Source organism: Impatiens glandulifera, chromosome 5 (assembly GCF_907164915.1).
Source record: "Impatiens glandulifera chromosome 5, dImpGla2.1, whole genome shotgun sequence".
NCBI lineage: Eukaryota > Viridiplantae > Streptophyta > Magnoliopsida > Ericales > Balsaminaceae > Impatiens > Impatiens glandulifera.
In genome coordinates, this window is record NC_061866.1 from 52,176,842 (window position 1) to 52,189,581 (window position 12,740).

Sequence of the window (12,740 nt, forward strand, 5' to 3'; positions counted from 1 at the left end):
ATTACTTAAATTATTAATCTTATAAAAATATATATTAGATTTTAGCCTTGAGAATCAAGTAGAGGTTTTAGATATTCCATTCACTTAGAAAATTAATATTAAATGAGTTAGATTCTTTTGTATTGAATAAGTTGACAATCATGTGTTATTTTTTTTTAAGGAATTAATTCTAATTAAACTCAAATAAGAGTTACATATGATAAATTAATGAGTAAATAACACAATATGACATTATAAAATTAAAATAAATAATTGATAATCTATATATTAAATTGCATAAACAATTTATAAAAATAAAACTTTCATTAGAAATGATCCAACAATTCTGTGATTGGTTGATAATTAACTACTGAAACGGCGTTAGAAAAATCGATCTCTACCAAAGATTATAAGCGGTAATTAAAATTTATCTGAAGGTTTATAATTAAGAAACGCCGAAAAAAGTCATATCAAATGAAAATGGACTATCTACATATATGACCAAAATAATGAGAAATTCGTACAAATCATGGGAGGATACTTGTAAGGAGTCCTTCATATGAAAGATCAATTCGATTAACTTTTTATTGAAAAAATGAAAAATAACTTTAGATCCGATTCTTTCGTCTCATTTGTTGCTAAGAAAAGAATAAACACGAACTCGAGAATAGATTCTCAACACAATCTGAGGGTATGACGTAGGAGCCAATCCATTGGTTTTTACTGGTTGTTTTTGATAAACAATGTGTTTAGTAGCTTGGAAAATTCCTTTATCCAAGTGATGTGAGATTCTTGTCGTGCTTGGGTAATGAAAGTGTAAATAGATCATGAGCAAATAATGACCCACCGATGATTGAAAGTATTATTCGAACTATAAAAAATTGAGAAGAAAAAACCGATCCAGCTAAATAGGATGTCGGACCGAACAAAACGCAACATCAACTCAAATCTTAATGTTGAAAATAAAATTAAGTCACCCTCATATGCTAAACAAGCCATTAGAGTGTCCAAAAAAAAGTTTACAGATTAAATTCTCTAGAGTTTATTTTTTCTAAAAACTATTAGAGTTCATGTTAGTTATACTTACATAACCAAAAATAAAATAAATATATATATATATATATATATATATATATATATATATATATATATATATATATATATATATATATATATATATATATAACTGAGTTAGATTTGGGCAGAAGGAATTGTCTTCCTTTAAATGCTTTGCACTGGAGATTTAATTGTAGTCAAATAATTCAAATGTTTTAAGGTCATAAATATGTAAATAAGGCAATTAAATTATCCATGTCTTTGAAAGAGAAGATATAAGTATCACTTTGTAAGACATTTATGTAATTACCTCTTTTTCTGGCAATATGTTGGCTTACATCAAAATCAAATAAAAAATAAAATATGCTTTCATTTTCTTATAATTTACTAATTAAGATTTGTTTTTTATTATTATTGTATAATTTTACAAGGGTTAATTGTTGGAACCAAAGGAGATAAAGAAACAATACCCTTTCTAAGGTCTTTAGATTAGTTTATATTAAAAGTGAAACTTAACAAGTTAAATGATCAAACCCATAGTGTTACTTTTTGAGTGCATCAATATTATACATTTACATGTGTTTGCATGTGTTTTTGCCTCTCTTTCAACTGGCTTTGCTTCTCAGTGGCATTTAATTGATTTTTTTTCTTTTCTTTTTTAATAAAAAAGTGACAATTTTCACATTTAATTGGATAAGCTTATATTTGTTAGGTTAGATTTTTTTATTGAATTCATAAAACTAGATTACTGAACCTATGTCCCATTTTAAAGAAGAAAAATAAGTTGTGGATAAACCATAGTAGTTTAGAGTTGTCACTTAGTTAAGGGGTGAGATCTTATGAAAATTTATAAGATTATATGTGAGTTTGGCTAGATCGAAGAATGACAAAAGAAAACAATTGGTCAATATTTGTAAATATTAGTGAGGCATGTTTTGTGTGATGTGTTACATGTGGTCCTCAATTTCATGTGGTCCTCAAAAATGTAAGCTTTAAGTTCACAAAATTCATCAGTTCATGTGGTCCTCATTTTCATCATATGCTTTGATTTGATGGAAATAAATTAACATAACTTCCTAATATATGTATATACAATAGCACAGAACTTCAAATTGGTAGTGGATTGGCCCATAACATTTCGTTATTCACGTTATTGCGAACATCACAATCCGATGTAAAAAGTTACAAGGAATTTCAATAAAGCCCGATCATAGGGTAAAGTCGAATGGTATCATCCTACAAAAATTATTATAATAATACATTGCTAGATTTGAACCTAAAGTTATTTATAATACAAACTAACATTGATACACATTAATTACTTTGTAAAAAGAATTATCATCCCTAATAAGATAACCATCAATGTACTTTAATTATATAAATGAATTAATAATGAGAGAAATAACCATAAGAACCAGCAATAGAAAAAATGAAGGTGATATGTTTGGCTCATTCATCTTATTATTGTGTTTGGTTTGCATGTGCTACTCAATGGGTTTTCTTCACATTTTGCAAACAATGAATTACCTTTCTTAGGGTAAGCAATAACACATGTTCCTTCAAATAGCCTTGAGGATTATTAATATTTTGTTATTAACACACCATGAATGAAATCTTATGCTTCTCACAATTATTACCTATTTTCCACATGGGTTATTACATAGTTCTTCTAGCAGCTATGGTTTAATAATTTTCTCCGCTAGAAATGAGAAAAAAATATATATATAAAAAGGGTAAGTCAGTTAGGCGGCCGTTTAGGACACACCCTACACGGGCACCCAAAATTAGAAAAATAAAATATAAAAACATCAATAAAGTTTGATCCTAAGTTATGTATTACCATAGCATTAAACCACCTAAATTATTAAAAATAATACAAACTTGTTATAGTTATTTAATATAACTAATAAAGTAACTAAACTTATTTTTTCGTTTAGATCACCAAATCTTCAGGACCATCTTCAATGAATTATAATGTCTAATTATTTGAAATTATGCTTTAAATTTGGTCAACTAACTACATAACTTTATTTTTATTTAATTTTTCCCTATGAAAAACATAATTTTTGTGCGTGTTAACCAAAAGTACTTTTTCAGGAAATGTACTTAAATATGTCACAAACTTTTAAAAAAATTCTAACGACAACCTTGAACTTAAAATTAAATTAATTCCGTCCTCAAACTTTCTTCTTCTTTTTTATAAATCAAAGGGTTGAAATATGAAATGATAATATAAACTTATCAACTTCAATGAACATGGAATTACAAAGTGATTGATGATTCATAGTGACAGCAATATGATGTTTCCTAATGTTCTAGCAAAGTGTATGTATATTATAGAAACATATAAACTTTACTACTTAACATTTGATTTAATTAATATTTTCTTATAAAGAAAAAGAAAGTAAGAACATGGGCCTGAAAACTCAAGCCTAGTATAGTCCAATAATCCTCATAAGTTTTAGTCCAAATATAACTTTTTAATTTGGTTTATTATAGACATTATATTCTTATATTTTCAATATTTTCTATAACATAATAAAAAATACTATAATTTAGATAAACAAGAGAATCTGAATTTGGTTTTGAAAATAAAAAGATTTATAAATTAATATAAAATATTTGTTTTCAGGTATTTTATTTAAATATTTACTTAGTTTAAATAATATTTTAAAATATACTTTAGTTATAAATATTTATAAATTTAACACAAATTAAATTGAAGTTGGTTATAATTTTTCGTTTTAGTATATATATATATATTACGAACTTATACCCTAACAAAAACAAAAATAAGTATAACTATTTAACTAATTAGGCTAATAAGAATTTATATTTTTAATTTAATATCAAATTTGATACTCGTCAGATATTTTAAAAATATAAATTTAAAGTGTTTAGATTATATATTTATCGAGTTGAGAATTTAGTTAATTTGAATATATATATATGAGTAATGAATATTTGGATCGAATTTTACATTAATCTGCCCATAAAATTAAAATGATTAAAAAAAATATATATATATCACTTTATAACTTTTTAAGAATAAAAAAAAAGTGTATACATTTCCATTCTTTTTTTTTGTTATTAATATTTTTTTAGTCCAAAATAAAAAAGAAACAGTGATCTTCTTCCTTTTCCATTTACTATCCGATGATTTTGTTGCCGCGAATAGGAAGTGATCGTCGCCGTCGTAGAATTCAGATCCGGAGATTTTCTTACTTGTTGATCTCACCGATCTGCTATAGATGTGACATACCGGTGATCGCATGCGGTGAAACAGAGTCTGTCATCTCCTCCATTCATGTATGTATGCTCACTCAACCACACTCTGGTTTGTCTTTTCAATGCTTCGAACCTTTAGGTTTAGAAGGCGTCGCGCATTAGGTATGTTGTGTGGGAGTTACAATGTTAAGAAGAATGAAACCCTAGATAATATCGATTTAAGTGCAGTTATGTGGTGTGTGATCCATGCAGACAGTTTACGAGCTGAATTTCATTACTTATACCATTCTGATCTTACTCAGGTCAGGAACAGTCTCGTTTTGAGCACTTTGTGGAATCTGAAATTTAAATTCCAAAATACTTTCAACATATATGAATTTAATTATCTAATCTGTACTAGTCATTAACTCAATTGTATGAAATGTGCTTTGTCAATAAAAAACTACCAATTTAGGAATTTTAGGATGAGATTTAATCATAAATCTAAGGGATTAATTAAATGAGAAGACATGAGTTGTAAACTGGCCAAAAGAATGGGGTATGAACAATTGTGTCGCAGCAAAATGAACATTTGCCAATTAACTTTGTCGTGAGGCCTCGTACCTTTCTATAAATGACAACACCATATGTTTTCCGTTTAGGAAAATATTTTGAATAATTGCAACATATATTTGGAACATTGCTCCATGTTTACGTGAGCATTGCTCAGTATGAAACTACAAGCACACATAAGACGTGGTATACATAGATAGCTTTATGCATCATTAGAAAGTTCTACACCTAGTAACTAGTCATTATTGTTATTACTACTACTATTATTATTATTATCATACATGCAGATCTCTAAATGTTCTCTTAAATTTAGATGGACAACTTGATCTTACTTAATATGGATTCTTCTTTAAGGTTTCAATATAACTTTTCTCCATGATATCATTTCCAGATATGTAGTGTAGAAAGCCATTGAAGCTTCCTTCTGAATAGGACATTGGATGTTGCTCGTCTACAAGCTCCATTGCTGGTCCAACTTTCTTATTCAGACCCAAGCTGTGGAGACTGGCAATTGAGATTCGCCTCTTTTCCATGTTAACTGTTGCTCTGTGAATTGTGCTCTTATAGTGGCCATTGCTTATGACTTCCATCTGGTCTCCTAGCTGGATTATTAAAGAACCTGGAAGAACTGGAACATGATGCCACTTCTTATCTTGGTCCATGATTTCCAGGCCCTCCCTGCTTTGGAGTAAGATTGTTAGAGAACCATAGTCTGAATGTGGTGGCATGCCTAGCACAAGATCTGGTTCAGGGCATGCTGGATAGCAATTGACAGCCAAGACTTGCGCACCCGCTTCAATGTCCTCATGTAAGTATTTAGGATTTAACCCTAAACTCTCAAAAACTAGTTCAATCAGTTGGTTTTGAAGCATGTGCGCCGCCTTTGCATAGTTTCCCATCTTCTCCCTTTGAAGAAATGATGAAATCATTCAATGAATAAAATTATCAAATAAGTCAACATCTTGTCACTGTAAACAACTTTTATGGAAGAACCTGATTTTATATTGCATAACTCTAAAAACCTACTTTTATACTTTTTTTAAGTCCGAAGACCCATTTTAAACCCTGGAGCTATAACAATGTCCCAATAAGATCATGTGTCTAATTACGTCCCGATCAATGTCTTATCTTATGTCACTCAAGTTTTAACAAAATATATAAAGTGTTCTTACATTAGACATTGACATTTAAGAGATCCCTAATAAGGTATACCCCATATGTTAGGTCAAATTGGGATTACAGGGTCTAGTTGAATATGGTTGGTTATACATTTTTTAGGCCATTGGTTGACACATCATGAATAAAAGACAAATAATATAGACCGTGTAAATATTTAAGGAAGGTTGACTTCTTTTCTAAAATTGAGTAATTTGAAATACATTTTTAAGATCTTAATTGAGACCCATTTAGGTACATGACTTTTTCTTCTTTAACAGGTTTAGGGTCCTAAACTGTTATTCCGCCATTTATTTAAGTGTGACTATGCTCATGAAAACTGTACTGAATAAAATATTTTAGTGATTTCTTGCTTACTTGTAACTTGGAGGATTTGAAGGCCATTGATTGATCCAAGTTTGAAGTGGGTGAGAGTAATGCTTGATGAAGTCTCTCCAGAAATAAACTTTGTCCTTGACATGGTTCATGCTTGTACCATACCTCACAGGGTTGTGCACGTTACTGGATTCAAGGTGCATCTTCTCCTCAATAGGCATATCAAAGAAATCTGTTGCAGCTTCTATGGCCTCAGTTATCACAGAAGGAGGTATTCCATGTCCGACGACCTATAAACAGAGAGGTTGCCATGTAAATGATCATGCTATTTGAATTTTGCATGCATGAAATTATTTAATTATTACGAGGTAGAATTGCAAATATGTTGTCATTGTAAAATTTTCAAATTCATTCATTTTTCTAGTTACCATTCATGAACATATCACCTTCAATATTTTCACAAGTGTCAACAAAGATTAACAATACCTGAAAAAAACCAAGCTGCTTGCAGGCAGTGCGAACTTTGTCTATCACCAAGGGCCTTAGTGAAGGTTGATGTAGACAGGAAAGATCTATTATGGGAAGTCTGAGGGGAGTTTCAGAACTTGTATGATTTGGACGATGAGAAAGGGGAAGAACATAATGCCCAGGTACATGATCCAACCCCTTTAGGGTTAATGACATTGCACTGGTAAATGAACTACTTGGTGCACTTCTCTTTTCCATTCTTTCTATTGTTTTTCATGGATATGAATGATCTTTTCATGCTTTCTGCTGTCCTATTTATAGCTGAAGTAAGTGATTTTCCTTGACATCATGCTGTTTTTCATATTTAGTGTACAGCTTCAATGTATGGAGAATAAATAAAAATAAATGTTAAAATTACTTTATTTAGGCATTTTTTTGACATACTCATATGTAAGCAAATCTTCAATTATTTAGTTATTTTTTCTGAGATTACTTTAAGACTTGCACAAGAGTAAATGTTCACGTTATGTTCCCGGTACTGACATTGAGTACCTTTTTGTGTGTATGTACTTTGCACCCAGCTATCCTAGTTTAGCCGACTTTTCTTTCAACATAACTGATTAAGCCTGAGAAGCCGCCTTCATTTCTTACGTGAGCAAGCATGAAGAGAAATGTAGAGTTGATACCTTTTTTTTTTTTCTAAATTACTGTTTAGAATAGATTTGATTCACTAAATTAAATCTATAGTCTTACTCATGGGTTAATTCATAATTTCTTGTAAACTCGTAATTTGTAGAATTTAGACAATCACAAGTTATAAATATGCACATCTTTAATGAAATTTTCATGAATATTTGTGTCATAAACAAAATATTGGACATGCTTTACTTTCATAGAAGTTTGAGCATCTATCTACAAATCATATTCTTCAAGTTTGACGAAAAAGTAGATAATAATCTTTTATGTGAATCATTTCCAAATAATGGAGGGGTTAAGTGGAAAAAAAAAATAGACTATTGTACTTCTGATCTTGTATTACTTTCTCAGTGAAAAGATCAAATAACGAATCCATCTACTTTTTGTCGAACTCCAAGTTAGAATATGTTATATCACAATAATGGTAGAAATTGAATAATTTTTGTTTTGATCTTCTATAACAGAATGCAATTCCGTAACAGCTAAGTTCGTTTAAGTTTCGCAATTCAATTCTAAGAATGTTCTTATCAATTTCTTTTTGTTTATGTTTGTTGAATATAAAATTTTCATCAATGAATAATGAGCCAATAATGGGATTCTATAGAAATGGGAAATTCAGAAATGCCCTTGGATGGAAATGAGAGAATGCCCGGATTTTCTAGGTTCATGATTGTGGCTTATGAAGTTTGAATTTCAAAAATTATTTATGAGAACTTGGATTTAACTTTTGATCAGGTTTGAAGGTAAGATGAAAAGTTAAAGGGCTTTCATTTTATACATAAATAATTGCTTAATTTTAGCATATATAGATAAATATATATTTCTAAGTTTGAATATTATAACCATTAACCTTCTTTTCCAGGAAAGAATAATATATGTTTCTCCCATGCATATTGGTAGTAAAAGCTGGGGAAGATAAGTGGGACCTTGTGCCTCAAAATGGGAAATTAAAATACAGTGACTATGAATCTGAAACTAAGGTGACCACCTTCAGAGGTTCTACACCCAATGAGGTCAAGTTTCCCCCCCTCTCCCTCTCTCTTTCTCTCCTTGTATTGAAAGTTCAAGTTTAATAAGTGAGAGAGGACAGAATTGTTTACTTGCTGCTGGCACCGAAATCTTAACTAACTTATGTAAGGTTTATTGGAATTTATTGGCAGAAAAGACAAGGATTGGGCCCAGTCACCTCCATATATGTATTAGTACTTACTACCCAGGTATATTTTAAGTTTCTTTTATCTAAATATCTCAAAATGTTAAAAGTTTGAACTAACAGAGTTGTCGTAAAAAAATATTCAAAAAAAATACAAACCAACAATGTCTATAGTCTATACCAAGTTTTGAAAACGGACTTGACTTAATGTTGATCACTGAAAAACTCATTAGTTTACTTGTCCAAGTTCACCAATACTGAGGTTAGCAATTAAGATCCGTTAGACTGTTATATCATGATTCATGACCATGGACTAAGGATAGCTAGAGAGCTGTTTAATATGACCTTGTCAAGATGTTTATCCTGGATTAATTTGGGGAAAGTTTTGTTGTTTTGATCAAGACAGTTTGACACCCATGACCTGTATGGGACAGACTTATTTCCTTTAAAATTTTATTAGGGGTGGGGATTATAAGTTCCTTACAGGTCAAATCTAGGGCGGCAAATGAGTCAGGCGGCAAATGAGTCAAGCTAACTTGAGCTCGAGCTCGTCCCAATTCAGTTTCTATTAGCTCAGTTCGAATGAGTTTTTAAATTTAAGCTCGAACTCGACTCAATTATTTACCTACAAGTTCGAGCTCGACTCGAAAAACTTGAATTAAAATTAAGTTTTTAAGCTGAAGCTCAAGTTCTAACTCGAGCCAAAATTAAACATTCCTTGTTTGCGCTCTCTCTCACTCAATAAGGGGGTTGTAGAGGGGATTAGATGAACATGGAGTATGCAGCTGCAAAGGATATTAGATGGAGGTATAGGGGATGGTTTTAGAATAGGGCCATTAGACTTGGATGATGCAACAGGACAGTACGATGAGTATTACTGTCTACAATCCACATCGATGTTGATTCGACTTTAGAGAGGTGAGTTGAAATTTGAAAAGAGGTTTGTTTTATGTTTTAATATTAAAAATAACATATTATATATTGGCTCGAAACTTAAAAATAACATATTATATATTGACAAGTCATCGAGCAAGTATTGTATGAACTTGAACTCGGCTCAAATATTAAACGAGCCGGTTTGAACTCGGGTCGAATTCGGTCAAAATCAAGCTCGCGTTTCCGACCCTTAAAGGTATGCGGCAATGACCGAGCAGCTCTCATTAACCGCACTAGTAAAATCTACTTCTCCTTCCAACCAAAATAAACAAAATGAAATTGGATAGTCATCTTTTTTTTCTTTTCTTTTTTTTTTGCATTTATAGCCATTAATTTTTAGAATTCGTAAGAGACATATTTAAGACATTTTAATTTAAGAATCAATCTTTGAATTGAGTATAAGTTAAAAAAAAAACAAGAAATATCTCAATTTAATATCATTTTTCATACCCCAGTAACTCTTATGATTTAATAAAGTTGTATGTATACGAAGCACATTGCTTTGCTCTACAATTCTAATATAAGATAATCTATATATATATAATGATGCTTAATTTTTAAAGTGTCCGGATTGCCGGGTCGAGAGCTGTGGTTAATTTGGATACTTGGGTCGGATTGTGGGTTGACCCGTTTTTAAATTTAAAACGGTTAAAAATAAAATTAAAAATGCTAGAGGTATGTTTCGAACTTGCAACCTAAGAAAACAAGTACAACTCTTTAACCAACTAGGCTACAAAGACTTTATATTTTAAATTCAACACCAAATTTGATAAACGCGGGACGTTTTAATATTAATATAAGTTCAACTTTTTAACTAACTAATCTATATATATATAATGATGCTTAATTTTTAAAGTTTCCGGATTGCCGGGTCGAGAGCTGTGGTTAATTTGGATACTTGGGTCGGATTGTGGATTGACCCGTTTTTAAATTTAAAACGGTTAAAAATAAAATTAAAAATGCTAGAGGTATGTTTCTGTTAGATAAATTCATACCGGTTCAAATAAACCTAACTTAAACAAACTTCCTATGCAGAAACAAGGAACCGGACCGGATGAATAAAAGAAAACCAAGTGAAGAAACCGAATCAGTCAAGCTACCGAACCGATCAAGAATATTCGGTACGTGACCGAACAGAGGAAGGATCGGCTAAAGCCAAAAAGCCAGATCCATCAAATAGCCGATCAATCCTCAAGACAAACATAACCGGAATAAGCCCGGTCACTTCACTATCAAAAGATACTCGGCCAAGTCAAGTGGCCAACCTAGGCCAAGTCAAGAGGCCGACAAGTACAAGAAGACACTTTGGGTATCTGTTGAGAATGATACCAAAGGAACAGACTGAATACTTCCATATCCATGCAAGTCTGAGGAAAGACTGTAGGCTGCAGAAAACAGTACTACCGGATCCTTCTACTTCGGGATAAGCCAGAGAGGAGATCTTCAAAGTACAGACAACTGTCCAAGCAGACAGTGCCTACATTGAGTAAAAGACAAACCCGGCAGGTTTGCTTTAACAGACCGGCAGGTCTGAAACAGGATGCCAGGTCTGAGATTGACTGTCAGGTCTGAGGAGAAGACCGGCAGGTCTGAAACACTGAATCACTGCACCACTGACCAGCCAATCAGATTCAAGGAAGTGAAATATGACCGTTGGCATATTTCACCTATAAAAGGAGGCAGTTGCAGAAGAGTAAATGTGCGACATTAAGAGACATTAAGCCAGACAAGTGAAGCGTTGAGAGCATTTACTACAAGTGATAACAGTGTGGTATTCTAAGAAAGCCTAAGTGCTAAATTCTAAGTGTGTGTTACAATTTCGGTGTGAATTGTAAGAGTGTTATCGAGCAGAAAATAAGTCTCGATCGGATTGCATTTGTATTCCTTAGTGAATATCCTTCTCGCGGTTTCGAGAGGAAGGGGTGACGTAGGAGTTTTATCTCCGAACATCCATAAAACTCTGTTGTGTTATTTACTTTCTGTTGGCTTCATTACATAACCGACTAACCTAACGACATCGCTCAGAACCGAATCTACATTAACCACACCGAATATTCAGATAACCGAAACCGACCCACCATCCTTCAAATCTCCATCATCCGAAACCGACTCCGCCTATCATACACGTGTACCGCTTCAACCTGAAAGCAAACCTCTTCCGCGCTTGAACCTAGTTCAAGGGTTTGTGACAGGTTGTGTAGTATTGAAACCCCGGTGTTAATCTCTAACCGGATTAATCACCACCCTACGAGTGAGAATCTCTAACCGGTCCAACCCCCGGTCCACCAGCGGCGACCTAGATCCTAACAATTGGTATCAGAGCAGTTAGTTTCAATACTCAAGCAGACATGTATCAAGATAGGCCTCCAATGCTAGAAGGTGATGACTTTGCCAACTGGAAGGCACGCATGCACCTGCATCTAGTCACCTTGGATGATGAAATGGAATCCGTTCTAACCGAAGGACCGATAGTCATTGATAAAGACAGAAAAGAATGGACAGCTGATGATAGGAGAAGGAACAATCTGGACAACCATGCAAGAAACCGGATCTCCAACAGCGTGGACAGAAATACATACTGCAAGATCAGAGATTGCAAAACTGCAAAGGAGACTTGGAACACGGTCATCCAGATTTTTGAGGGAAATGAAAGAACCAAAGAGAACAAGATAATGGTGGCCACACAGAAGTTTGAAAGCATCAAAATGAAACCAGGGGAAACTATGAAGGAATACAGTGACCGGTTCACTGGTGTTCTAGACGAGTTAGCAAATCTGGGTAAGAAGTATGACAACAAAGAGGTCATCATGAAGGTTTTAAGGTCTCTTCCAAGTGCCTGGGATATAAAGACGATGGTCATGAGAGAATCAAAGAGCCTACGCAAGATGAAATTATACGATGTATTCGAAGATCTCAAGGCTTATGAGTTCGAGATGAATTCCAGAACTGAAGAGGAAGTCTCGGCCTCAACGTCAACTAGAGCACTGTTCACATCTACGGAACCGGCTGCACCTGCTCCTGTTCCTATATCTACATCTGCACCGGTACCGACTCCTGCACCTGCACCGATCAGAACCGCCGAACAGTTTACTGAGGACGCCATGGCTATGCTTGCACAGAAGTTTGGGAGGTTCATGAAAAGGAGCCAACCGACAAACAACTACTATGGTGACAAATCCAA

General features: G+C 32.9%; 1 protein-coding gene and 1 long non-coding RNA gene across 3 annotated transcripts; one reads left to right on the plus strand and one right to left on the minus strand.

The window, feature by feature from the left end:
* Positions 1-4,180: 4,180 nt before the first annotated feature.
* On the plus strand, positions 4,181-10,139 carry LOC124937486. Of its 2 annotated transcripts, none has more exons than XR_007099367.1 (4): positions 4,181-4,344; positions 5,207-5,623; positions 6,371-6,956; positions 8,333-10,139. It is a non-coding gene; the product is annotated as an uncharacterized LOC124937486 (long non-coding RNA). The 2 variants fall into 2 exon arrangements; XR_007099368.1 differs by having other exon boundaries at positions 8,371-10,139.
* LOC124937485 (flavanone 3-dioxygenase 3-like) lies at positions 5,084-7,032 on the minus strand. Its single transcript, XM_047477753.1, has 3 exons — positions 6,793-7,032; positions 6,349-6,596; positions 5,084-5,721 (listed from the first exon to the last, which is right to left on the minus strand). Exons 1-3 carry the CDS (start codon positions 7,030-7,032, stop codon positions 5,148-5,150), a joined length of 1,062 nt encoding a protein of 353 aa, XP_047333709.1. The 3' UTR covers positions 5,084-5,147.
* Positions 10,140-12,740: the final 2,601 nt, after the last annotated feature.

What these genes read in the sequence shown, in the direction of transcription:
- LOC124937485 (XM_047477753.1), bottom strand. Translation starts at nt 7,032, where the DNA reads ATGGAAAAGAGAAGTGCACCAAGTAGTTCATTTACCAGTGCAATGTCA. An exon ending in AGCAGCTTGGTTTTTTTCAG is followed by an intron (nt 6,597 to 6,792) that starts GTATTGTTAATC and finishes CTCTGTTTATAG; the next exon opens with GTCGTCGGACATGGAATACC. An exon ending in TCAAATCCTCCAAGTTACAA is followed by an intron (nt 5,722 to 6,348) that starts GTAAGCAAGAAA and finishes ATTTCTTCAAAG; the next exon opens with GGAGAAGATGGGAAACTATG.